Source organism: Artibeus jamaicensis, unplaced genomic scaffold (assembly GCF_021234435.1).
Source record: "Artibeus jamaicensis isolate MK-2021 breed Jamaican fruit bat unplaced genomic scaffold, CSHL_Jam_final contig_444, whole genome shotgun sequence".
Taxonomy (NCBI): Eukaryota; Metazoa; Chordata; class Mammalia; order Chiroptera; family Phyllostomidae; genus Artibeus; species Artibeus jamaicensis.
The window spans coordinates 3,344,139-3,369,860 of record NW_026521831.1 but is presented as its reverse complement, the minus strand read 5'-3'; the positions used below and the strand labels follow the sequence as shown (position 1 = coordinate 3,369,860).

Sequence of the window (25,722 nt, the reverse complement as noted above, 5' to 3'; positions counted from 1 at the left end):
TCCCCGGCCTGGTCCTTGTCGCCCTGAGAGCAGCTCAGGGAAGCAGCTGAGAAGGCGCCCAGCCCATCTGCTCCCCAGCCCGAGGCTGTTGGAGGGGACCCGGTTCCCAGGGGCTGGGGTGGGGAAAGAACGGAGAACAGCAGGCCCAGAGGGAGGGCCGAAGGGCGCGGCTCAGCTTTGCACTCGCAGCCCAAGCTCTGGGAGGCATTCCCAGAGCACGGCGGAGGCTCTCCTGCAGATCATTGATCCACGGGGAGAAAAATCGATGAAAGCCCGTGGACTGAAAAAGTAACTCGGGCTGGAACTTTTCTAGGGGAAAAGCACCAAACCGTAACTCATCTGCTGGCTGTATCAGTCAAGCAGCACCACGGCCCATAAATGGGCCACCTGAATGCAGACACTAACTCTACGTTGACCAGGCAGGGGCTGAGTGTCGGGGCGGGTAGGGGCGGGCAGGGAAGACAGAGGCGGGGGATGGGAGAGGAAAAATGACAAACACGCATGGGAAGTACAGGAAAGCGCAATGTAAAAAGAACGCAGGAAGAGGGGAGGGCTGGGAGCAGAGCGGGGACTCGGACAGTGAACCTCACACGTGACAGGCAGGGTGACTCTGGCCCCGCTCCAGGGAGAACCCATCCAGAGCACTGTCAACATAAGAGAGACAGTGTGGTCTGGGAGGCAGGCTCCAGCTCCTGCCACAGCTGGTGACCCGGATGTGGGTCTCCCGGCCTCCAACTTCGGGGCCTCTAACTCACGTACTTGCCCTGAGTCCAATAGGTAAGTTTGTCCTCTGCACTTTCTTATCTCCCTTGCCTTGCCTAAGGCAATGAGTGTGTGTCTTCCCATTCCTTTCCTTGTGTTCACATAATAGAAATAAATATACAGGGTCTGGTGCAAACAACACCGCCTTTTTATTACAAACTCTTTATTACAAAATCTTAAGCATGTAATTCTGTAACTCAACACACCCTATGACACTTTAAGTGAAATGTTCAGATTAGAACTATAAATTATTACACCCATATTGTTACCCTCCCAACCACACTCAAGCAGACCTTCCTTCTGCTGGGCCTGGTGTATAAGCACAGAGAGGGCGGGAGAAGGGGGCAGGGGGAGCTTTTCACAGATACTGAGGAGCACACTTAAAGCCCGAGGCCCAGGTTACAGAAACCCTGAGAGGGTGGCAGCTGTCAGAGGCAGGGAATGCCAGGAGGTGGCATCTGAGGCGGTGGCAGGTGGAGGACCCAGCAGCCAGAGCTCTGAGGCAGGAAGGGACAGACACCGCTGGGTCACAGTAGAAAACATGGAGTGTCTGTGAGAGAGACATCATGCAGGGGAGGAGTCGGGCTTTCCAGAGGGACCAGGGCTGACTTGAAATGGCCTGTGACCCGGCCCTGTGACCCGGCACAGACGCCAGGTGGCCACCTGAGGTTCAGCCCGCCCCAGCACCTCACCTGGGTGTCTCATGTGCTTGGACTGAGCACGTGAGACACGTGCAGTTCTAGCGTCTCTAGTAACTCAAACTCTATGACTACCCCCAAGTGAAAGAACTCTTCCCCCAGGAACGAGAGGTTTCCTGAAGAGTGACACTGGTCAGCTTGTCCTGGCTGCACTCTGGGGACTAAGAGCGGCTGCCCTGGGGCACTTGCTCTTTAGCGAGGTGAATTCATTGCTGCTTGCATTTTGAGTAGTTTACTGGGGGGCGGGGGGGGGGAACTGATGAGCCCCATACAACTGAGGCAGGACAGCGAGAAGCTGGGGAAATTCCACCCTGCCTGGTGTGGCTCAGTGGATTGAGCGCGGGCCTGTGAACCGAAGGGTCTCCGGTTAGTTTCCCAGTCTAGGGCACATGCCTGGGTTGCAGGCCAGGTCTGCAGTAAGGGGTGCAGGAGAGGCAACCACACATTGATGATGCTCTCCCTTTCTTCTCTAAAAATAAAATCTTGAAAAAAATTTAATCAAAATTGGTGAATTTTTGTGTAGCCATTTTAATATTGAAGATGTAAGAAAATACACATTTTTAGCATATTGTTTTAGTATTTTTTAAAAAGATTTTTATTTATCTTTAGAGGGAAGGGAAGGAGAGAGGGAGAGAAACATCAATGTATGGTTGTCTCTTGTGCATCCCCTGCTGGGAACTGGCCTGCATCCCAGGCATATGTCCTGACTGGGGATCGAACCACGATCCTTTGGTTTGCAGGCCTGTGCTCAATCCACTGAGCTACAGCAGCCAGGGTGTGGTTTGTTATTTTAAGAAAGGTAAAAACACAACTGAAATGCAAGAAAAGATTTGTGCAGTGTATGGAGAAGGTGCAGTGACTGATCCAGTGTGTCCAAAGTGTTTTGCAAAGTTTTGTGCTGAAGATTTCTTGCTGGACAAAGCTCCACGGTCGGGTAGAGCAGTTGAAGTTAATGGCAATCAAATTGAGACATTAATTGAGGACAATCAATGTTATACCACATGAGAGACAGCAACATACTCAAAATAGTCAAATCAATCAAGTTATTGGTGGCTGTGGAAAATATCTTTTTTTTAAAAGATTTTATTTATTTATCTTTAGAGGGGAAGGGAAGGAGAGAGGGAGAGAAACATCAATGTACGGTTGCCTCTCATGGGTCCCCTGCTGGGGACTGCTCTGCAACCCAGGCATGTGCCCTGACTGGGAATCGAACCGTGATCCTTTGGTTCACAGTCCTGCGCTCAATCCACTGAGCTACACCAGCCAGGGCTGGAAAATATCTTTTATTTTATGGAAAAAACTAAACAGACTTTTCAGCCACCCCAACTGTCAAACAAGACCAAACAACTGGAGCAACTGCATCCAGCCGATGGGTCACAAGGGTTCATCCCTCCTAACCCAGGGCGCTTAGGAGCAAGTGGTTTACACAGTCCAACCGCCCGGTCCCTCTTCAGTGAGTTTTTTAAAGAGAGGGGTGGGGGGAAAGAGGGAAACATCTATGACCAGTTGCCTCTCAGAAGCACCCTTGCTGGGGCCTAAACCCGCAGCCTATGCAGTGGGTCCTGACTGGGATTTGAACTGGTGACACTTCACTTTACAGAATGACACCTGACTGAGCTACATGGCCAGGGATTCATTGACGTTCTTGGAAAATGAAACCAACCCGAAAATAACTCCAGACCCCACTGGACACACATTTTAATGAATCAGCGTGTGGAAGGACACAGCTGGGAAGCCGATGAACGTTCTGTGAAACCCCCCAGAGGCCTCCCTCTGGGTTCTTGGAGAGCCACCCACACCTCCTGTCCCTGCTTTATTTTTTCCTAAACTTTAGGGGTCCCCACGAGAGTCGCAACCTGGGGAGCAGTGGGCGGCAGCAGCTCATCCCAGGATTACTCGCCGAACCCGTCTCCAAGACCCCCCTTCTCTCTGACCTCCCAGGGAGCTCCCTTCTTTTACTTTTATTTCTTAGCGAGCCCAGCAGCCCCACCTGGGCTCTCTTGATGCTTCTTCTACCTTAAACCTTTACTCTGTTTCCCCGTCTCCAGCTTTAATCAACACGCTCCCCAAATCACCTGGACTCGTGCTGCGAGATCTTTTTCCTGCATGACGAGCCCACCCATTACCCACTGGCCCGAGGTGAACCCGCGCCTCCGGTCTGACTCAACAATGAAGAAATAAATGCCGCGGGCCCTGGGGACACAGTGACTGATTCCAGGGACATTTCAGCGACGGAAAAGGCCCACGTGTCCAGGTCGGGAACATCCAGGTGCTGAGCGGTTAAACAACTCACTCCTGAACCGCAAGAGAAGCAAGCAGGAAGGCGAGCAGCTGAGGATGGTTAACCACTTCGTTGCAAGCAGCTCTTCAATGGGGAGAGAGCTTTCAGCTGTAATTTTTCCTTCTGGTAGGGAAACGCTGCCGTTGGCTAAAGTGCCCGAAGGACCTGACACAAAATGAGAAACAAAAGGGGAAAAAAAGCACAAATTCAAAATAGATGATTTCGTTTCCACCACTTTTCTTAGTTACTACCAGCTTTTCTGATTGTAAAGTAGATGTGCGTTTGTTCACTCATTACCTGCTACGTGTGTGGGATTAACACACCCATCAGGAGGCATTTGTTCCACGGGAGAGGGCACTTTACACGCACTCTCCGTTGTGGCCGCTGTGGTAACGGGCTTTTCCTCGTCACGCTCACTTCCAGAGTCTGGACGGGAGACTGAGTCGGCTTCGGCTGAGCGGGTCAAAATAAGGTTATCTTTCCAGAGTTGCCCGCTGCGAGGATTTCCTTTTCGAATGTGCTTCTGAGAAATAGTTAGACATACACATCACTTCCACAGTCTCCAGCAAACAATATTCTTTATTTTCTTCACATTATAAACTAATTCCAAGATTGATGACTTTTTCTAGAATTGTCTAATTTCCAGACATTCGTTGATTTGCTTGCAAAGTCTTATCACTCAGAAAATGCAAAGGATGGGCCCTAACTCGTGTGGCTCAGTCGGTCACAGCATCATCCCGGTGTGCCAGGGTTAAAGTATAGGAAAGTGGAACAACCAATCTGTGTTTCGCTCTCGAAAAATAAATTACAGAGAAAAAGGCAACTCTGAAGGACAAGCAAGCTCAGCCCCCTGGCAGTGCTCGGCCCAGTGAAGAGCCCTCCCTACGCCCCATCAAAGTGCACCAGCATTTACTTAACAGCCAGCGTTTCCCAGCTCTGGGTGCGCAGAAGCATGGAGAGCCACAAAAAGGAGGAAGGAGCCGGCTGCCTTCCAGAAGCTTCCCACCTAGGAACTATCCAGTAAAGAAAAGACAGCTGGCAGAGTCGTAAGGGCTGTTACTTGCTGCAGGGGACACCGGAGACCAGGAAAGTGTTCTCTGGGGGTGGGGTGGGGGGCACTCTGAGTGGTATGGGTAAGGCTTCCTTAATGAAATCAGGGAGTGTGGGCCAAGGCAGGAATGGGCACAGCCTCCAAACACGAAGCTCCTTTGAGGCCAGAAGTCAGGACAGAGCAGGAGGGAGAGGAAAACAGCAACGGATGAGGACGTTTATTTAGCACCTACTACAGGCCGGGTTTGTGTGTATTATTTCACTCAAACTTTACAACAACCTTACACAGTAAGAGTCCTATTGTACAGATAAAGTGGCCCGGACAGGTTTAGAGACGCGTGTGAGATCACTCAGCTAGTGAAAGGTGAAGCAAATATTGAAATCCAGGTCTGCCTGGTGTCGAAACCCGCTTTTTCTGCTCTGCTACATCTCCTTACCGCCCAGCCACCGCTCGGGCCGAGCTCCGCTGGCAGCAGTGGGGGTAGCAGAGGACACGGGCAGTGGCCTCACCAGGCGTTGCCACCGACGCTCTCGGGGCCCGCCCTGCCTTCCTCCGGGAACAGGAGGCGAACGAGATCCGGCCCCTGCCCGCGGAGGAGCTGTCCCTTCGTGGGAAAGCAGGCACATTCACCAGCCCTTTCGCTGTAACGTCAGGACGACCGCAGCCGGGCAGAACGCTGCGGGAGTGCCCGCTGGAGGAGGAGTGGTCCGAGCTGTTTCGGAAGGAGTGGAGTTGAGGAGTGGGGAGGCGGAGAGAGAACAGTCTGGAAACAAAGGTGCGGACGCCACCGTGCGCATGAACACAGCTGGAGGGGGCCGGGCAGATGGTGAAGCCAGGAGGCCACCGAGGGCCCTGCCGAGGGCTGGGTGACCCTGAGGCCCCGGGATCCCCCTGCAGCCTGGACCTGGGGGTGACGTGGCCTCATCTGCATGCCAGAAAAACCTCAGGGGGTTCTTGGGGAGGGAGGACGTGGGCAGGCCGGGGAGATGGCTGGCGGAGGCGTAGGTGCGAGCGGGGGCCTGCTCCAGGGCAGGCGGCTTCAAAACCGTTTAGGAGGCAAATGCTTTGGGATTCGGAGGCTGCCCAGCGGGGACGCGGGGATGAGAGGAGACACCTGTGGCGGAGGGAGAGGGAAGGGCGAGGAGGGCCGGTCAGGGGACCCAGGGAGTGCGCTGCCCGTGGGGCCCCCACAGGGCGTGGGTTCAGAGCTCTGGGGAGAGTCCTAACAGAAGCTCAGCGCCGTCAGCACGGAGGTGGCTGTTAATCCCCAAGAGCGGGTCAGGCAGCGCGGCAGAGCAGCGAGAGGAGCCGAGTCGGAAGGAAGAAGGCGAAGAAAAAGGGGAGTGGCCGAGACCGTCAGGGTGGGAGTCCCAGGCGCAGAGGCAGACCGTGCTGAGTGGGAGACAAGGTGAGTCCTGGACCTGTTTAGGCGCAACACTAGGTAGGGGCGGAGTGTCTGGAGGACTGCGGGGGACACGGTGCCCGGTGTCGGGACCGGCAGGCGAGGGACAGACTCTTGCGACAGACGTGGTCTCAGGAGGCTTAGCTAAAAGGGGATAGGGCAACGGCGGGGGTGGGGCAGGGTCGCGAGAACCTTGTGTTTAAAGACTAGGAGACTCAAAGGAGCTGGGAACCACGGAAACTGACAGGTGTGTGTGTGGGGGGGCAAGCCACGTGCAGGGACACCAGGAACGGGAGGTGGTCCAAGAGGACAGGCAGAGGACACGGCTCAGACAGGGGCAGCACCGCAAACGCGGGGAACGTGTTAGTGTGTAGGGGGGACCGCACAAAGGGCCAGCTGCAGTACGAGGAAATGTTTTTTTGTATGTTAATGTCAAATTACATTGATTAAAATTTTTTTTTAAATTTATTTTTAGAGAGGGGACAGGAGGGAGAAAGAGAGGGAAACATCAATGTGTAGTAACCTCTTGCACACTCCCTGCTGGGGACCTGGCCTGCCCCAACCCAGGCATGTGCCCTAACTGGGAATCGAACCAGTGACCCTTTGGGTTGCAGGCCAGCACTCAATCCACTGAGCTACACCAGCCAGGGCAGGAAATAAGTTCTGGTCCCCCCAATTTTCGTTAAGTAGGAGGCCTGGGAATTAGGCCACCATAGGGGTATGGGAGACGGACAGAGAGGATTTCTTAAGGACTTTGAGGGAAGTGACTCAGAATTTGCTGAGCAAAATAGTGCAGGGGGTTGAGTCAGGACAAGTAAAAAGGGTTGTCCAGTGACACCATATACTCAGCTGATGCTGTAGACCAGAAAAATCTCCATACTCCAGAGGAGTTTCCTCCAGTAGACCCCGTATTTCACAGGTACAGACAGAAGCGGGTTGATCCAAGGGTGAAACTTCGTCAGACGTAAGCAGAGCGGGAAGCTGAAGATGCTGTGACCCACCGCGGTGTCCCAGTTTGGAAGGGACAGAGGATCAGAGAGGTCTGCGGCACAGCAGGTGTGAGCGTGGACGGCGTGGGAGGCTGGGAGTTGGAGTTCCAGACACGGTGCTGTTCGTGGGCACGGCGAGGACCCAGCAGCTGCGGAGGTGGAAACGAAGGTAACTGGGGTCGACAGGGTAACGCGTAGAGGGTCTGTGCCGACCCCAGCCCACCACCGAGAGTCGAGTCTGGCTTAGGTTTGGGAGGAAGCCTGCAGATGAAGTGCCCGACCTTCCAGGGCTGCAGGAGCTGAGCTGGTGGGGAGGCGCGGGCCTGTGGCCGCCCAGGGTGAGCACCCTTTAGGACGCGCCAGCGCAGGTCAGGGGCGGGTGTGCAGGTCGTGCGAGGCTGCACTCTGGCCGCTCGGACCAGACGCTCGTCCACTCCTTGGGCAGTGCAGGGTGGCAGCTTACCGCACTGCCCACCCCATCCTTCCAACCCCGCACATACAACAGGCTGCGACCCGGGGGAAGGAAGAACTGTGCTGTAGAGAGTGCCCAGGAGGCTGGGGCGGGGTTCGCTGGAGTGCACTGAGGAGGGGCTGCTGTTTCCCGGGGTGGCGGCTGACCCCACCACGACGACCCTGCCAGGTTGTCTTGGGTTCACCCTCTCCAGCCAAAGCACCTGTGTCACAAGGGGAACAGAGACCAGGAAGACACCAACAGCTGGACTGCAGAGCCGGACACTCTCCCAAAAGGAGCTCCACCATTGTGAAATGGAGTTCTGAATGACACAAAAGCAGGTTAATTTACTTCTTCACTTATTTATTTGAGAGGGGAAGGGAGGGACAAAGCAAGGGGGAAAAACATCAATGTGCCAGAGAAACACTGATCAGTTGTCCCCCACACGCCCCCAACCAGGGACCTGGCCTGCAACCCGTAACCTTTCAGTTTTTGGGACACCCCATCTCCCTGAGCCACACCAGCTAGGACTACTTACTACACTTTTAATAGACAAAAATCCGCCTAGCTCAGAGATTAAAAACCTATCGCTGATGACAAATCTCTCTCTTTTTAAATCTTTATTGTATTTTTTTCACATTATCTTTCAGTCCCCTTATATCCCCCTCCCCTCTAGGACAAATCTCTTGCCGCGTGAGTGCTGGGCCCCGTGGGTCCGCAGTAGGCCCACAGCCCGCAGTGCCTGGTGCAAGGCGCAGCACCACATGGAGGTGCGTGTAGACAGGGCCGGTTCACCCAGCAAGGAGCAGGAACAGTGAGGAGGGGCACTTTTCCCGCCCAAGTGGGCATCTCACCTGCCATTTCTGCTGATGCCCACGACCCCTGCACACTGGTGTCCCTCCGCCTGAGGGAGAGCCAAGACAGTGAAGAGGTCAGCAGTGTCAGGACTTTGCAGATGTCACCTGAGTGATAAACGGCACACCCAGGACCTGAACGTAAGTTTCCAAGGCTCCAGTCTGTCCTTCCCACTGGTCAGCCCCACAGCTGTCCTACCTTCCAAGGCCTGAAACTCCAAAACAATCCCCACGGCTAATCCCCCTGTTCAGGTGGGAACGCTGAACTGGGTTCACATAAAATGGGGGGCAGGGGAGTGGGACACAAGGTTAGAAACCCTCAACAGCAGCTTCGATGGACTAATTTGGTGACTTATTTCCAAGGCTAAAAATAGCCTTTTTGTACCTAGTGCTATGGACTTGGTAAATTTACAAATTTATCAGCTGGTTTATTTTACCTACTCCCTTTTCAAAGAGAAATTAACACAACAAAGCCAAGGCCTGGGTCGGCAGCACTGGGCGGTTGGCTTGCCCCTCTGGAGGGCTTCTCCCCCACCGAGCTGGGCTTCCTTCCTGCTGGGCTTCCTTCCTGCGGAGCCTTCGGCCCACCTCCCCTCCGCACTGCAGGCTCGGTGAGGACAGGTGTTCGCCTGCCCTCAGCTGTGCTCTGGGCCACAGAGCAGGAGCTTGCAAGCAGGGAGGGGACAGCTGGGCGTACCTAATGCCCTAGTTTCCACCTTCTTAATGAACAGAGAGCCCCTATCCTGCCCACTCCCTCAAGAGGACAAAGGAAGTCCCCAGTCCACACTAGCCCTTCCCACGCCTCCACACTTACCCAGCCCACGCCCAGTAGCACACGAGGAAGATGATGCCGTGTTTCTCACCCAGCAGAAGTGTGCTGTGGGAGCGACCATGGACCCGAGGGGAGTGTGCTGCTCCCCCTGCTAGAGCACCTGTGCCGCATTCGTCCGGAGGGGCAGTGGCAGGAGCAAGTGCCACGCAAGTCAGCTGAAGCAGCTCCTTTGCAGCCGCATTCTACCCGCAAAGTAGAGAAAAAACGAGGCTTGTCTACTGTTTTCCCAGGTGCCAGGCCCCATGACCACCAGCTGCCCAGACACCAAGTTATGCTCCCGAAATCTCCTGATGTCGATCCCACACGTGGAGCCACCAAGCTGCCCTACGTGCGCCACTCACGACAGAAACCCTTTTTGGGGTTCTTCACTTATTAAAGATTTCAAGTCACCTCAGATCTATGGGCAATAACCAGATTCATTTATTGTCATAAGCCACTCAGCCTCAGAAAAGGACTTTGACTAAGACCTTTTTTTAAAAAGATTTTATTTATTTATTTATTTGAGGGGGGGGAAGGGAGGGAGACAGAGGGAGAGAAGCATCAGTGCGTGGTTGCCTCTTGAGCCTGCCCCACCCATCACCTGGCTGGCAGCCCAGGCGTGTGCCCTGACGGAGTGGAACTGGTGACACTTTGGTTTGCAGGCTGGTGCTCAATCCACTGAGTCACACCAGCCAGGGCATGACTAAGACCTTCTAAAAGTAAAAGGCAAAATGCTGCATAAAAGATGGGCTTAAAAGACACACACAGTAAGGCCTTTTCACCATAATTTAGCTCCAGACCTAATATATGCGTTGATTTGGGGGGCGGCTGTCCCTTTATTAAACTCCTATTTCACAGATTCCACAATTAGCAAGAATAATTGTAGTTTAAATGATTAAGAAAACTGCACACACCTGTAGTTTTCCATGCAACTTGTAGTACAAGCCAGGGGCAACCCAATGAGATTCAGAAACATGAATTTTCAGCCTGACTTTTCCAAATATTTTACTGGAGGTTCAGTGTGGACTTGAAGTGGAACAGAGGCTTTACAGCCCAGTAAAGGCCAGAAGCGCGGGCGCCAGCTGCGGACCGCAGTGGCCTGAGTAGCTCCTGTCTGGCACCGCCCAAGCCTGCTGTTCCCCATCCTGTAACTGATTCGGAGCAGCAGCGGCTCACCTAAAGCAACTTCAAAAGAACTAGACCTTAGAACTAGCAAAAAGGCTATTTCACAAGGCAGCTAAATTAGTCTGTGGTAAGGGAAATTCTTTAACATGAGTTCGTTGCTTGAATCCTTCCCAATCTGCTAGAAACAGAACTGGTAGAATTAGAATTCAGTTAGCCTCCCAATAATCACTAAATGAGATACTCCCTCAAAAAGGCAGGGAAAGAGAGCTACTGGTCATTTGAAAACTACATACTTTATTGTCCTGCCCACCCTGTCCCTTCACCTACTGCACAGGTGTCCCTTCCTGAACCCTGGGCTCTCACAAGCCAGCCAGAGCACTCAATGGAGGGTTCAGGAAGGGAATCATGGGGAAATGAGGTGAGGAGACGTCAAGAGTCATGACTACGTAAGTCCACATCTCCCAGCCATTTGCGAGCTCTGACTTCTTGGAGAGTCTAGAAAGCTTTGTACAGCTCTTACGATTCTTACGACATTCTTCTTTCTCCTGTAGTTGCTGACATGCATTTCCACCGTAGACTGGAAGCTCTGTATGAAGCTGGAGCTTTCGAGTCAGCTGAGAAGGTCAAGCACTATCACACAGAACCACCGTGTCTGCACCTTCTACTTCACCTTGTGATCAACCAAAAAGCAAACAACTGTTCCATGGACAAGCTTTGAGCTGTAGATGGACACAGCTATGGTCTTTGCAAGTGGGAAGAGTAAAATCACCCAAACACTGGTGTAAGAGAAAGGCCAGATTAAGAGGTGTTAAATCATTTGTCTTGCTGAACAAACAAAAGGACGCCAGAAGTTTAAGGGAATGCTCACTGGCCCAATTTATTCTGCCCAAACAGAACAGAAACAGTAGTGAGATTGTCCCTACTCTAGAAGCCCCATGGCTCTGAAATTGCAATTTAACCTGTTCTTTTCGACTGATTTTCACTTTTAGCAGTAAGTACAAGCAGGCCAGAGCTGATACAGCAGTGTCTTTACATGTCTAGTTAGAAGCTATTGGCTTGGCCAAAAAGTTTTGTTTTTTTCCTGTATGGCTCTATTAGTGCTTAGTTGTCTTTAACTTCATTTGAAACAATTTTGTTAGATTATATTGTGACAGCTTTCATATCAGCATCCATTTTTTTTCAGCAAGTTTTTTTTTTTAAAGATTTTATTTATCTTTAGAGGGGAAGGGAAGGAGAGAGGGAGAGAAACATCAATGTATGGATGCGTTTCGTGCATCCCCGGCTGGGAACCAGCCTACAACCAGGTATGTGCCCTGACTGGGAATTGAACCGCGATTGTCTGGTTCGCAGGCCCGCGCTCAATCCACTGAGCTACACCAGCCGGGGCAAAGCATCCATTTTTAAAAAAACGCCAAAATTAGTGAATTTTTGTGTAGCCATTTTAATATTGAAGGTGGAAAAATACACAATATTTTGGGCATATAGTGCTTTATTATTTCAAAAAAGGTAAAAACACAACTGAAACGCAAAAAAAGATTTGTTCAGTGTATGGAGAATGCGCTGATCAAACATGTCAAAAGTGATTTGCCAAGTTTCTTGGTACTACTAACATTTTGGCCAAATAATTCTTTGCCATGGAGCTGTCTTATGCATTGGAAGGTGTTGAGCAGCGCCCCTGGCCTCTGCCTGCTAAAAGCCAATAGCAGGAGAGAGCCAATGTACTCACTCAAAACATCCAAATCAACAAAGCTGTTGGTGGAAATGAAAAAGATGTCTTTTATTTTACGGAAAAAGTATGACAGACTTCCTGGCCACCCCAACACTCCACAGCTGAAGAGTGGGAAAATCTCTTACCACAGAACACTGGTGTGTGTGTGTGGGGGGGGCAGTCTACCAGGTCACCACCTCTAGGGCAAGTTTTAAAAGCTCTTCAGGGGCAGGTGCTAGGAGAGCATATTGGAGCATCTCGGTGCTTTCTCACATCTGCCACCCCTCCTGACAGTCTGATAAACCCTTTTCAGCTCTCTCCACACTTGATCTCGCAGGCTACAGACCTGTGACTCAGGAGCCAGGCTGCTTAACTGGGTACTTCCCCTTTCCTCTAGTATCTATGGGGAAGTCTCTACGACTTTGCGTAGACATTTTCCCATCAATTAACTAGACTGGGGAAATTGAGCCACGTAACAATTCCCCCACAACTGGCTTTCATGTGTGAAATATTTATGCAAAGGACTATATAAGCTACAAAGCTAGAAAAGACTTATTTCAACAGATCTGACTTAGCCAAACTGAGTGGGTGCAGCACTCCAAGGGATTGCTCAGGTTTTAAATCTCGAATTTAAAAAGAATATGATCTAATACTCTCAAAAATCAAGTCCAATACCATTTAGAAATAAGTAGGGACCAAATTAGACCGGTCAAACCACTTCTCGAACATCGGAAAAGTCAAAACGAAAACATTTCTCTGATATGGTCTCTTATAAAGACATCTATTTGTTTTAACAAGTGGGCTCCTTTGATTAACTTACTACAGTTCATCATAATCAGGGATCTCAACTGCAAGAACACTATGCAAAAAACAAGAGTAAACATGGAGAACAAGCACAAAGTTCACAGGGGCGTTAAGTTGGCCCAACGGCTCACAACAAAGACACACCTTCTCAAGTTCTGTTTTTCATCACTTTCTTAAAAAATCAGGCAAGCTTTATTTCTGTTACTTTAAACCACTGTCAGGTCGGCCAGAAGAATAAAGGCAAAACCACCTCGCTGCCATATAACTAGCTATTCGGGAAGGTTTAACTTGCCACTAATTTATGAGGAAAAAAAACCTAGGCTGTTGCTAGTATAAAGAACAGGGCGGGAAAACTGGGTAATTTTCAACGAAAAGAAGGCAAAGCCTGGTGGGTACAAGGCGCCTCTAGGAAAGTGAGAAACGTGAAGACAGCACTCAAAAGGAACCATGGTTGGCTGGCGGGCCAAGAAAGGGAAGCTCAGAAGGAAATTGTAGAAAACCAAAAGAAGCCACACGACGAGCAGCCGAGACCCCGAGTTCTAAGATCTAGCGGGAAGTAGGCACTAACGGCTCCGTCTCAGGTTTCCGAGGGTCACAAAAGGATAACGGACACCCTCCCAACGGTGGACCTGGGGGCTCCGCGCGCCCCTTCTACCCGCTCGCCCCGCGCGGCCACCCTGCGCTCCGCCCTGGGCCCAGCGGGGAGAGCTGGGAGCGTGGCAGCCGGCGGACATTTTCCTCGGCTGCCCGCCCGCCTTTGTTCGCTCGGCCCTCCTCACTCACCCCGCCGCCATCGCCCGGTTCTGGAGCCAAGAGCAAACGCCATCTCACGCGAAAAAGAAGGCTCAGGCATTTCTAATCAAAACAGATTTTATTGGGGCGCCAGGGGCGCCCCGCGCGCTCCCCCACTCAGCCCCCGACCACGACCCTCGCGCTCGGTCGACCCGTCCTCCCCGGGTGCACGGGGCCGCACACACCGCTCACCAGCTCCGGAGGCGGTGGCTGCAGCGGCGACGCCCCAATCCCGTGTGCGGCCCGGGGCGACGGGTTTTGATGCTGTTGCACCGCGGAGGGCGGGAGTAGCACCAGAGTAGCACGACTAGCTGCGGCGGCGGCGCGCTGACGTCACGCGCCACAGGCCAGCCAGGGCTCTCGGGGGCCGTCCCGCCTGCCCCAATCTGGGAGGAGCCCAGGAAAGCAGGCGGGGCCGAGGCGGTGGACCAGCAAACCGATTGGCAGAGGAGGAGGAGCGAAAGGGCAAGTGGGCGAGTGGAAAGGAGGCGGGGCGGGGCGGGCAAGCGCGGAAGTCTCGCGAGGCCGAGCTCGAGTGGAGTGTGGCGGCGGCGGCGGCGGCAGCGAGATCTGGGCTCGGGGTGAGGAGTTGGTATTTGTGTGGAAGGAGGCGGAGGCGCAGGAGAAAGGGGGGAAGCGGAGCGCCGGCCCGGAGGGCGGGAGGAGGCGCGGCTAGAGAGGGAGGCCAAGGCGCGGCGAGGCGGGGCGCCGGGGCTAGCAGCGGCCGAGCGAGCGCGGGGCGCACCGAGGCGAGGAGGCGGGGAAGCCCGCCGCCGCCGCCGCCGCCGCGCCCGCCCCTTCCCCCCGCCCCCTCTCCCCCCCCCCGCCTGCCCGCCGCCTTCCTCCCTCTGCCTTCCTTCCCCACGGCCGGCCGCCTCCTCGCCCGCAGCCCCGGAGCCGAGGCCGCCGCGGCCGTGGCGGCGGAGCCCTCAGTCATGGCCTCGGGCGACACCCTCTACATCGCCACAGACGGCTCTGAGATGCCGGCTGAAATCGTGGAGCTGCACGAGATCGAAGTGGAGACCATTCCGGTGGAGACCATCGAGACCACGGTAGTGGGCGAGGAAGAGGAGGAGGAGGACGACGATGAGGACGGCGGCGGCGGTGACCACGGCGGCGGGGGCGGCCACGGGCACACGGGTCATCATCACCACCACCACCACCACCACCACCACCACCACCCTCCCATGATCGCGCTGCAGCCGCTCGTCACCGACGACCCGACCCAGGTGCACCACCACCAGGAGGTTATCTTGGTGCAGACGCGCGAGGAGGTGGTGGGCGGCGACGACTCCGACGGGCTGCGCGCCGAGGACGGCTTCGAGGACCAGATCCTCATCCCCGTGCCCGCTCCGGCCGGCGGCGACGACGACTACATCGAGCAGACGCTGGTCACCGTGGCGGCGGCCGGCAAGAGCGGCGGCGGCAGCTCGTCGTCGTCGGGCGGCGGCCGCGTCAAGAAGGGCGGCGGCAAGAAAAGCGGCAAGAAGGGCTACCTCGGCGGCGGGGCCGGGGCGGCGGGCGGCGCGGACGCGGGCAACAAGAAGTGGGAGCAGAAGCAGGTTCAGATCAAGACCCTGGAGGGCGAGTTCTCAGTCACCATGTGGTCCTCAGGTGAGCCTCGGCTCGCGCCGACCCGCGCCGGCCCCCGGGATGTTTTTGTTTTGAAGGGAAGCCATGTTTTATGTGTGTGATGGGCGCCGCCATCTTCTTCGCAAGGCAAGTATGGCGGCCCTAAAAGATGGCGGGCGGGCCGCGGCGGGGGTGGCAGGCGGCCGTGGTTGAGGCCCGAAAAGATGGCGGCGGAGGAGCGGCGCCGCCCGCTAGGCCGCAATGGCGTAGTTTACCCCGGGCGGGGCGGTCCCACGGCGCGGGCGGGGCGGGGCACGCTCGAGCCAACGGACGGCCCTTCCGCTCGTGGTCCGCGGCCCCCTTTCGGCCCGCTCCCTGCGAGGCTCGGTGGCGAGGGGCGCGGAGGGCGTTGGTGGGGCGTGCGGACCTCGCGCTGGGGCCGGGCCGAGCCTTCCTCTGCTGTTTTCCCCCGTCTTCCTCTAGGGGGCGTCTCTCACCATTACGGCGCCCCCGCCCCTTCCCGGGACCAGCCACTGCTCCCGGGAGGCGCCTGCCGAAGGGGGCGGGGGCGCCCGGCCCTTTGCTCCCACGCACCGCGCAGGCCAGACCCCGCCCGCGCGGCGCTCGCCTTCGCGGGGCGGGACTTGCGCGGCACGTAGGGCTGGCGCGTGCGGGCTCCGCGTCGCTGCCAGGCCTGTGCTCCCTGCAGCGCGTCGTAGCGAGGGGCCGCGAGTGTTTGTAGATAGTAATTCTTAGCCTTTGACGTTTTCGGAAGTTGTTTTCTTAAGAATTTGTCTCTTTGCAAATATGTTGGTTGGTTGGTTAAACCAGCAGTTAATAAAATCGAATACATTAAGGTTTTACGTGTGCTTTTTGGTTGATAGAAAGCTGTCTCCTTATTTTCCCCGTGGAAAGGATTCTAGAAAACGTCTTTTTATTCTTAACACTGCTTTGAATTAAGGTTAGAAAAGAAGACCTAAGGCATTTGTAAATCTTTTACACGAAGTATTTATAACTACCAAAAAGTTGGGTTTTTTTTTCACATCCGGATCTTAGTCATAATTTTTTTAGTTAAGTTCCTGGGACAGTAAATAGATTGAGATTAATCCTGCCGTAGCTAACCTAAGGGATTTTTAAAATTCAGAGGGACGAATGAAATAGACGGTGAAAAGGCTGGACTGTGAGAAGCTGGTCTGGTTGTATCTATTGGAAACCCCAGGTTAAGATAACTGAAGCTGCTCTGTGGACCTGTGCTGTGGCTCAGGCCGAAGCCGAGGGGGTCAGAGCTGCTGCCAAAACCTCAATCGCAAGTGCTAACAGAGGCCGCTCTGCCTTTCAGAGGCCTTTGAGGGTAGCAGGAGCTCCGTGTTCAAACGAAATTTGTCTACTTGAGAATTTAGCGAGCATCAAAAGGTATTTCCTGTATATCTTGGTAGCTTAGAATGGTTGCCCAGTGATTATATGGTAACTAAAAGCTACGTTTTTGTCCTAATAGGAAAGGAATGAGAGAGGGGAGGAGAGGTGAGGTTTTGGTGATGATGAGTTTGCTGAACGTAGGATACCATTCGAAATTAGGTAGAGGTAGCATTAATCACATAGAGTTAAATTTACTTTTTCTTGTTGTAGGGCCTGTTGATTCTGTGTAGTGATCTAGAAACCAGGCATTTTACATGTTCTGCATTTGATCTTACCAAATTGCTAACCTATTTTCCATACGCTGAAAATTTTGTAACGTGGCTCCAAGTGATACACATCCAGCCAGGTGCAAGGGTGGCAGTCCTCGCCCTGACTGTGGGTTTGTCATCCACTGAAGTCTGCACTTGAAAGTCCTACTTCCCTGTGCAAGTGGCTGCTTACTGATTGCACACTTTGGGGTTTGTTGTTTTAGAACTAGTTGTGGTACAGAGTACTCTGCACAATGATGGTTGGAAGTATTTGATGGTAATAACATAATACGGCCTATTTCTTGAGCCATGTTTTGTGGTAAACTGTCCACCTTCCTCCTTCTTGTGGTTTGGAATTATTACCAAAGAGAAGCTAAACAGTTTGTAATGAACTATGAATGTCCTAAGTTCAAATTCTGAATACAGTACACTGCAGTTTCATCTTCAGACCTGAGAGAGAGAACTGGTGGCAGGTGAAGAAAGCAGAGCAGGTGGCTTGTTAAGCTCAGTTCGCGAGTGTGTAGACAATGTGCTCTCATTTGACCTGAGGCCTGAAGGTCTTAACTGCACTGTGGTTTCTCTCTCGGGTTGGCATGAGCTGCGAGGTGATCTTTACCCAAGTCAGAGTTAGTTATCTGAAGTTCTAAAAAGTAACTTTACATGTAGGGTAATATTCTCAGGGTCTAGTTACTTATTAGTGTCTCTTAGTTTAAAAAATAGAAAGTTGAGCCCTGGCTGGTGTAGCTCAGTGGACGGAGCAGGGGTCTGTGAAGAAAAGGGTTGTGGTTTGAATCCCAGTCAGGGCACATGCCTGGGTTGCAGGCCAGGTCCCCAGTGGGGGTGCTCGAGAGGCAACTACACATTAATGTTTCTTTCCCTCTCCCTCCCTTCCCCTCTCTCTAAAAATAAGTAAACAAGCTCTTTAAATAAATAAGTAAATAAATAAAAAGTTGAGTAGGAGCCTAGTAAGTTTGTGGAAACCGAACATTTGGATTCTATGGGTTGTGGTGGTTGTCGTCATTGTTGTGTGCCCTCTCCCTTTAATTTCCACACAGTTAACAGTGATACCTATGGTTGGTGTCTTCTTAGTGGAACAGCAACGAAGGACTGTAGTTCTCAAGGGTGGGTAGAGATCTGCATTTTAAGAAAAATTGATGTAACTCACATGTGCACAGTTCAGTAGGTTCTTACATATTCATTAAGTTATGTGACTGTCACCACTGTGTAATTCCAGAACATTTTCCCCATCCCAGAGAGAAACACCATACCTGTTAACTCCCCATTTCCTTCTCTCCCCAGTCCCTGCCAACCAGTAGTCAACTTCCTTTTTCTCTGGGTTTGCCTGTTCTGGACATTTCATTTAAATGGAGTTGCACAGTATGTACGTCTGGCTTAGTTGGTTTTCAGGGTCCCTTCCTGTGGCAGCACGCACTTCCTTTCCGTTCTTGGCCAAATAGAGCTCCATTGTGCGGATAGCACAGCAGCACCTTCTTGTTTTTCAAATGAGATGGTTAAGGCCTGGGTAAGGCTGCACACATTTCAGTATCAATCACAGTTCAACTCTATTTCCAATATATTTTTAAAGATTTTGTTTATATTTGGAGAAAGGGGAAGGGAGGGAGAAAGAGGGGGAGAGAAACACCAATGTGTGGTTGCCGCAACCTGTGCATGTGCTCCAACTAGGAATCAAACTGGTGGCCATTTGGTGTATAGGTCAGCACTCAACCCACTGACCCACACCACCCAGGGTAGTATTCTTAATTTATTGCTTCGAGGCCCATGTTTGTTTTTTCCCCCTGGCATTAACTAGTGACTGTTCCAATACTGCCAGATTCAGGGCACAGTATTACTCACCACTACTACAGAGGAGTGGCCTACCGTTACAGAGTTACAGACTAAATCACTCGACTAAATTGTTGGGTGGAGTAGGGAAGCTGATGATGAACACTGAATATTTAAAACATTTAGGTTCGAGAGAAACCTGGGAAGGCTTTAAAATCTTGATGTTTTGTGTAGTTAGAAATTGTGGCCTTCACTCAAGGCTGTTGGTACTTTAATTATCTTTTGTTAGATCAAGTGTGGATTGACTAAAAACATCTTAAAACCAAAAGGCCTTTGATACTAGAACCAGTAAGTTGAAATAAAAGTCAAAAAGCCTTACATTTTTTCACAGTTTTATGTATTCAGAAAGTTCAGGTGTGCCAAAAATCACTAGTTGTGACCGTTTGCCATTCTCCGTGGATTTCCATTTTCTCCTTTTTTACCGAGCTGTTCCTCGCTATGTAGGAATGCCCTTGAACATAAATCCCCACAGAGCCCAGCCAGAGAAGCCCTCTCCAAAGTAATCAAGTCAGCCCTCTGTGGGACAGCCACAGTCATAGATCCTGATTCCTGGTCTTGGTAGTTCTGGAAGCCAGGCTTGCTGGTAGAGCCTCTGCTGTCCCGGTTATTAACCTTCTCTTCTCTGTCCCACCATTGACAGCCGGCTTTCCCTAGTGGGAAAAGAAAAACCCCTGTCGGGAGAAAGTCAGGGCTCCAAGCATTTTAGGCTTTTGGAAGAGAATAAATAAAATAATATTTTGAAAGCATGCCAGATCCCTGGGTATTTACAAAAGGCCTTTCTGTTTTGTTTTTGCAGTCTGCTTAGTAAGGTCATTCTTTAAATCCACAGCAGAGGACATGCCTGTTGATTTTAGAGAGACCTAGAGAAACGTCAGTGTATGATCGTTGGTCGTACAACATTTCATTCTCCTGAGCCACACCGACCAGGGCAGAAGTGAAAACTTGTTATGATTTTAGGATCTAAATATTTACCCGTGAGTTGTATTCTAACTGTTAGGGGGTAAACTCTCACATTGTATGTTTTTAAGATTTGGTGTCTTAAACATGACTTGGATGTTGAAAATAACACGCATTTCACTACTGTTAGCAAGCTCTTAGGAAGATGTGGGAGGTCCTGGGAGTTAGTTGACTCTTATGTAACTTCATACCTTCCATGTATGGTGGACTTTAATGACAGCGTGGGAAAGGAACCATTTCCTAGTGCTAATTATCTGGTAGTGTTAGGTCCCGTTCTGTTTAATTCTGTGGTTAACTATCAATAACAGCAAGCTCAGTGGTTTCTGGTAATCATATTGGTAACATCATCAAAGTTCCTTTTTAGGGGGCACTGACCAGAGTATCTCAGTTTGGCATATCTTAACATCTGATCTTGGGATGTTTGTAAAATGACTTGTTTGGAATAGGGAGTCTGCAAAAGCATTTCCAGTTCCTTTGTAGCAAAGGAACTCTCCTTTCCACGTGCCTCCGTGACGATAGGAGGCCACATACTCCATTCCTTAAAGCAAATTGCTTTAATTTTTACATGACCTGATGAATATTAGGAACTGTCTTGAGTAAAATTTTTTCAGAAGCATTTATTTACTTATTTTTAGAGAGAGGGAAAAGGGAGGGAGAAAGAGGGAGGGTAACATCAATGTGTGCCTGCCTCTCAGAGCCCCCTACTGGGGACCTGGCCTGCAACTCAGGTACGTGCCCTGTGAATCGAACTGGTGATCTTTTGATTTGCAGGCTGGTGCTCAACCCATTGAGCCACCCCAGCCAGTACTAAAATTCATAATAATCGTTCAGTTACTTTTGTCTTGTATAGTGGTCTCAGATATGATTAAACATTAAAACAGTCTAAATGGTTGTGGTGGACTTTTTTCCTTATATAAACATATATGGTTTCTACATTGAGTTTTTTTTATAAGTATCTTTTTTTTTTTTTTTTTAAGGTTTTATTTATCTTTAGAGGGGAAGGGATTGAGAGGGAGAGAAACATCAATGTATGGTTGCCTCTCATGCGTCCCCTGCTGGGAACTGGCCTGCAACCCAGGCATGTGCCCTGACTGGGAATCGAACCATGATCCTCTGGTTCGAGGGCCTGCACTCAATCCACTGAGCTACACCAGCCAGGGCTTACGTAAGTTTTTACAGATTCTTAATAGGGACTGAATACAGACCTTCAGATGTCACATAAATACATAATGTATATTCTGAATTTTCTAAGACTTTGAAATCAGATGGCTTCAATCTTTGGTTTAAAAACCCTCAAACAATGTGAATATGCTTAATGTCAATGAGCTGTAGATTTAAAAATGGCTAAAATGCTAAACTTTATGTCTTGTATGTTTAACACACCCACATGGTACGGACATCCTGTTACATTCAGTAAAATCCAAACTCCTTGTTATAAGCTGGGAGGCCATACATGCTTTGGCCCTTGCTTTCCTTCCCCACTCCTCCCTTTGCTCACATTTCTACTCCAACCTTCCTGCCTTCTTCCAAGTTCCTTAAACTTATTCTTTAGCACTTCTTCTGCTTCCATGTGCTGTGACCTGGTGCCTGCAGTCTTACTCTAACCACCTTGATTTTCAAGTCTTCACGAAGAGGGCTTCTCTCCCCATTCAGGCTAGTGCGCGCACACTGCACTCTGCCACTCTGCCTCATCGCTGTTATTTTCCGTGTAGCTGTCTGAGAATGTCTTGCCCTTTTTCCTTACAACTTGCTGCTTGTCTGTCTACTTCCTCTAGAGTATAAGCCCTGGGCTATAACCCTGCAGCTGTAGGGTGGCACTAGGCACACGGAAGATTCTCAGTGATTAACCAAGTACATGGGAGTTGTGCCTGAGACAGAGTTGTGGCCAGGGCCCAAAATACCACCCTGTCTGTTACTGCAGAGGGGGCAAAGCCGTTTGGAGGGTGAGGAGAGAGGGGGTGGAGCAGTGTTCCCTCCGAAAAGGCACGGACTAGGTTCATGTTCTAGATCTGCCTCCTACTGTGCTTTCTTAGGTACATTACCTGGCATTTCTGAGGATTGATTTCTTCAAAAAACATGGGCTTGATATCTTAACGATTCTGTTGGAATTGGGGAATGTGATCGTTTCTGGCATAAAACAGGTACTGAGTAAGGGACGGTCTCCCTACCTAAGTTCTCTGGTGGTGGGGAAATGCGGAGAGCACCTGTGTCTCACTCTCGCCTTTTGCTTAGCAATGAATCTCAACTATTTGGCTCTTCCCGTTTTGACAAAGGTTGGGGGGGGTGGCAATGGTGAGGAGGTTAAGGCTGTAATGGTTAGACCAAAGTTACCGGCTTAAAGTGGAAGGTGTGAAGAAACAAAATCTAGCCAACCCATAATTAAGTAGGTAAGTAAATATGTGAATTGGTAAAAAGAGGAAGTCAGGATGGGGGGGGAAGCATTAGGGTCTCAACTCTGAGGGGCTCCCTGGAAATTGAGGTGAAAAAGGAAACCATAACTCCTCCCATGAACTGATTCTAAGATGGGAGAGACTTGTAAAGAAAATCAAGCTTTTCTCCGGACTGATATCTAAAATAAACTGCTTTGTGTGTGAAGGGGACCCTGACTGGCGGTGATGCACTGGTCCTAACCAGTCTAGTGTCGCAGTTCTTGCATGTTTTGGGGTGGCCAGAGACTTCAAGTGGAACCACCTGAAGATGATCCCTAATTTTCTATGTTCTTTACTCACTGTAGTTTTTAAACAAGTTAAGCATTCTTTAAAAACCATTAAGCAAAGAGTCTGCTGTTCTCCTTAAACCCAGAAGGGCAGGGAAAGTGGACTACAGGAGTTTTGCACACTCCTCTGTTCCAGACACAATGGTTGGCATTCATGTGTTATCTTGTCTTAGCCTTATAAGGTAAGTGCCATTCTTTTTCTTCGTTAACCAAGGAAGCCAAGCATGGTTCAGAAACAGGAAGGAAAGGCCTCTTTAAGGGATGATCTGGGCTTTGGAGTGCAGACTGGGCTTAGACTAGGAGGATGAGGGGTGGGCAGGAAGGGGAAGTTGTATTTATCAGGTACCTTTTTACCAGACATTGAATCACTAGAGAAAACCAGTTTGGTTGAAGCACAGAGGGCAGGTGAGATTCCACTTCTTAACATCTTCTCTGGCCCTTAGGGGGCTCCCAGCCTTTCCATCTAATTTCTTAATCATATCTTTTTGACTGAATTATTTTGCCTCTCAAACCAGACTTACAGTGGTTGTAGTTTTGGTAATGTACAAGGAAATGGAATAGCTGAGATATGGAGTTACTATATACCTTTTTTACCTTTTGAATAGTTTCATATGCAAAAAAGTAGAAAATGTATTTAAAATGTGAATGAATTGATTATCCTAGTGAAATAATTCAAAATGTGTGCCCCATATATGGATAGCGTATATGGATGGCTAGCTAGCTTTTGCTTTTCCACCTTTCATTTTAAGAGTCAACTGCGTACAACAGTTTTTAAAGTAGTTTTAGACACTTTGCTTCATTGCCATGCTTCGTTCGTCTCGACGTGTGTTGGTGTCACCCCCTTGCTGGGCAGTGCAGCTCAGTGGTGCACATACGTTTTGATATTGAGGATGGGTCGGTTAACACCTTTTCTCCCCTCTATACAGCTGATCTGTTCCTAGAGATGGAATATAATAATGGCCAGTGCAGACAGTGAAGGTTTTCTTTATTTGCATGCATTTTATAACAGTAAAATGTGAAAAATAAAACTAAAAAAAAAAGAAAAATAATATCATTACTATACTTTTTGAACAAAAGGGAAATGGTACATGTTCATGTGGTCTGTAACTATAATAAACATTAGTTTCTCTTTTGGAGTATAAAGTTAGCAGCTTTTATTATCTATCACATATTTCATAGAAAAGAGAACACGGCAGATGGGTCAGGGTGGAATGAAGAAAATGCAGCTTCGAGCTCGTTGCTCTGTTCACATCAGGGAGCAGGCTCCCCTTCATCACACACAGTGGCTGCACTTGTCCTGTGCTCCTTTGCATATGCAGCCCTGGGGTCGGTGGGCACAGCTCAAACAGCAGCTCCTCTTGCAGGAGGTACATTTGTAGGAGCAGGTGCAGGAGCCACCATTGGAGGTGCAGACGATGAGGCAGGAAGGCCAAGCCAGAGGCAGAGAGGCACCTGGGCTGGCGCCGAGCATGGTAGAGCATTGTAAATGTCTGCTTGGCAAAGACTTAAGATTTTCTTTTGCAAAAAAAAATCAGTGAAAACTGCCAAATAATAACAAGCCACTAACATTATTTGATCTGTTGCTTTAATATATGTCCGGTTTTTGGTGAAAGGAGACCAACATTTTCTTTGATTTCTTCTGGCTGGAGAACCCAGCGTTGTCTCATTTTTCTAGCAGTCTCCTTCAAAATGTAATAGTTTTTTTCTCTATGTAAATTGTTTTTGTTTTTTTAATTTAATTATTATCCAAGTACAGATTTCTGTCTTTTACTCCCATCCTAGCCCACCCTCCCATAAATTGTTTATTTCCTTGCATTTTGTTGTTGAATAGTTAATGACCCTCTTTACAATTTTTGTACCCTTATTTTTAAGGAGTCCCAAATTAACTTGCAGGTATACACTGTTATTGAGCAATAAGTAAAATGCATGTGATAATGTGAAGTGTGTATATATTATGAAAGTGTTCGGTAACCACAGCAATTATTTAGAACATAGACCGACAAAAGATTTTTTTTTTAAGGCAAGAATATGTATGTATGGTATGTATGTATCACCAACATTGTTTAGAAACGTATAGTGATCATCAAATGCAGGCTGACTTTTAATCGTTTTATTGTGGTTTTAAAATTGTGTGCAGACCACACACCTGTAGCCTGTGCTCAGGAGAGGCTGCTTTCACCGGGAGCCCCTTGCACTTGGGGTGTCACCGAGTGACCATCCCACCAGGCAGAGCTGGTTTTCTCCCCACTGCTGCACCCAGGTTTGGGTTCTGAGTTCTCTCCTCTTTGTCTATATTTTTTTCAGTAGATAGTGCTCTATATTTTGGTGGCTTTAAAGGTAGTCTTTATGCCAGTGATTTCCATGTTCTCTCTCCAACCTAAATTTCGTTTTGTCCCCCACACTTGTAATCTCTAAGTACCTCCTTGAGATCTGTCCCCTGGGTGTCACACAGATGCCTCAGTGCAACTCCAGACCTGCTCCTCTAGTGTCTGTTCCCCTGTTGTCATCCGTATCAGCCAGTGACAGCACTGCCCTCAAGAAATGGAAGCAAGACACTCAGACATCCCTGTTTCACCTCCAGGCATCTGACTCCTTTTCCAGCTTGAGTCAAACCTGCCTTAAAGACTTGCTGTTGAGATGTCCTTTTTGGTAGTAAACCCTCATTGTGTATTAATCTTACTGTCAGAAATTGTTTCTTGTTTCAAATAGAAGCCTTTCTACTTTAGTTTAATCCCATTTTCCTCTTAAGTGAACTCTCATCATGTAGACCAAATTTGGGTCAGCAAACTTTTTCTGTAAAAGGGCTTGACAGTGACATTGTAGGTTTTAAAAGTCCACAGTCCATGGATGCATCGGGTCTCGGTAGCTGGAAAGCAGCCGCAGGTGGTATGTAAACAGATGGGCATGGCTCTGTTCCAGTAAAACTTTATTTGTAAAAATAGTGGAACATTTGCACACTGTCATTCGTAGCAGCATTATTCACAGCTGAAAGATGGAAACAACCCAAGCGTCCATTGGTAGATGAATCAGTAAACAAATGGTGGTGTGCCCATACAGGAATACTAAGTAGGCCTGAAAGAGTGCACGTTTTGTATGCGCTGCTGCATGGGTAATCTTGAATACCTTACACTTGGTGAGGTAAGCCAGGCACAAAAGGATGAATACTGTGTGATTCCACATATAGAAGGTGCCTAGAGTAGGCAAGTTAATGGAAGCAAAACGTAGAACAGAGCTTACTTGAGG

The 25,722-nt window shown here is 50.0% G+C and overlaps 1 protein-coding gene and 1 non-coding gene across 3 annotated transcripts in view; one reads left to right on the top strand and one right to left on the bottom strand.

Moving 5' to 3' along the window:
- Window positions 1-9,546: 9,546 nt before the first annotated feature.
- Window positions 9,547-9,677, bottom strand: LOC119038018 (U11 spliceosomal RNA). Its single transcript, XR_005080345.2, has one exon. It is a non-coding gene; the product is annotated as a U11 spliceosomal RNA (small nuclear RNA).
- A 4,575-nt stretch (window positions 9,678-14,252) lies between these two features.
- YY1 (YY1 transcription factor) overlaps window positions 14,253-25,722 on the top strand; it is a 30,551-nt gene continuing 19,081 nt past the window's right edge. Inside the window, exons 1-2 of one of the 2 annotated variants that reach the window (XM_053665955.1) lie at window positions 14,253-14,309; window positions 14,698-15,342. In XM_053665955.1, coding sequence (XP_053521930.1) covers window positions 14,709-15,342 — 634 coding nt within the window. In that variant the 5' untranslated portion in view covers window positions 14,253-14,309; window positions 14,698-14,708. The other variant, XM_037130415.2, reaches the window with a different exon arrangement.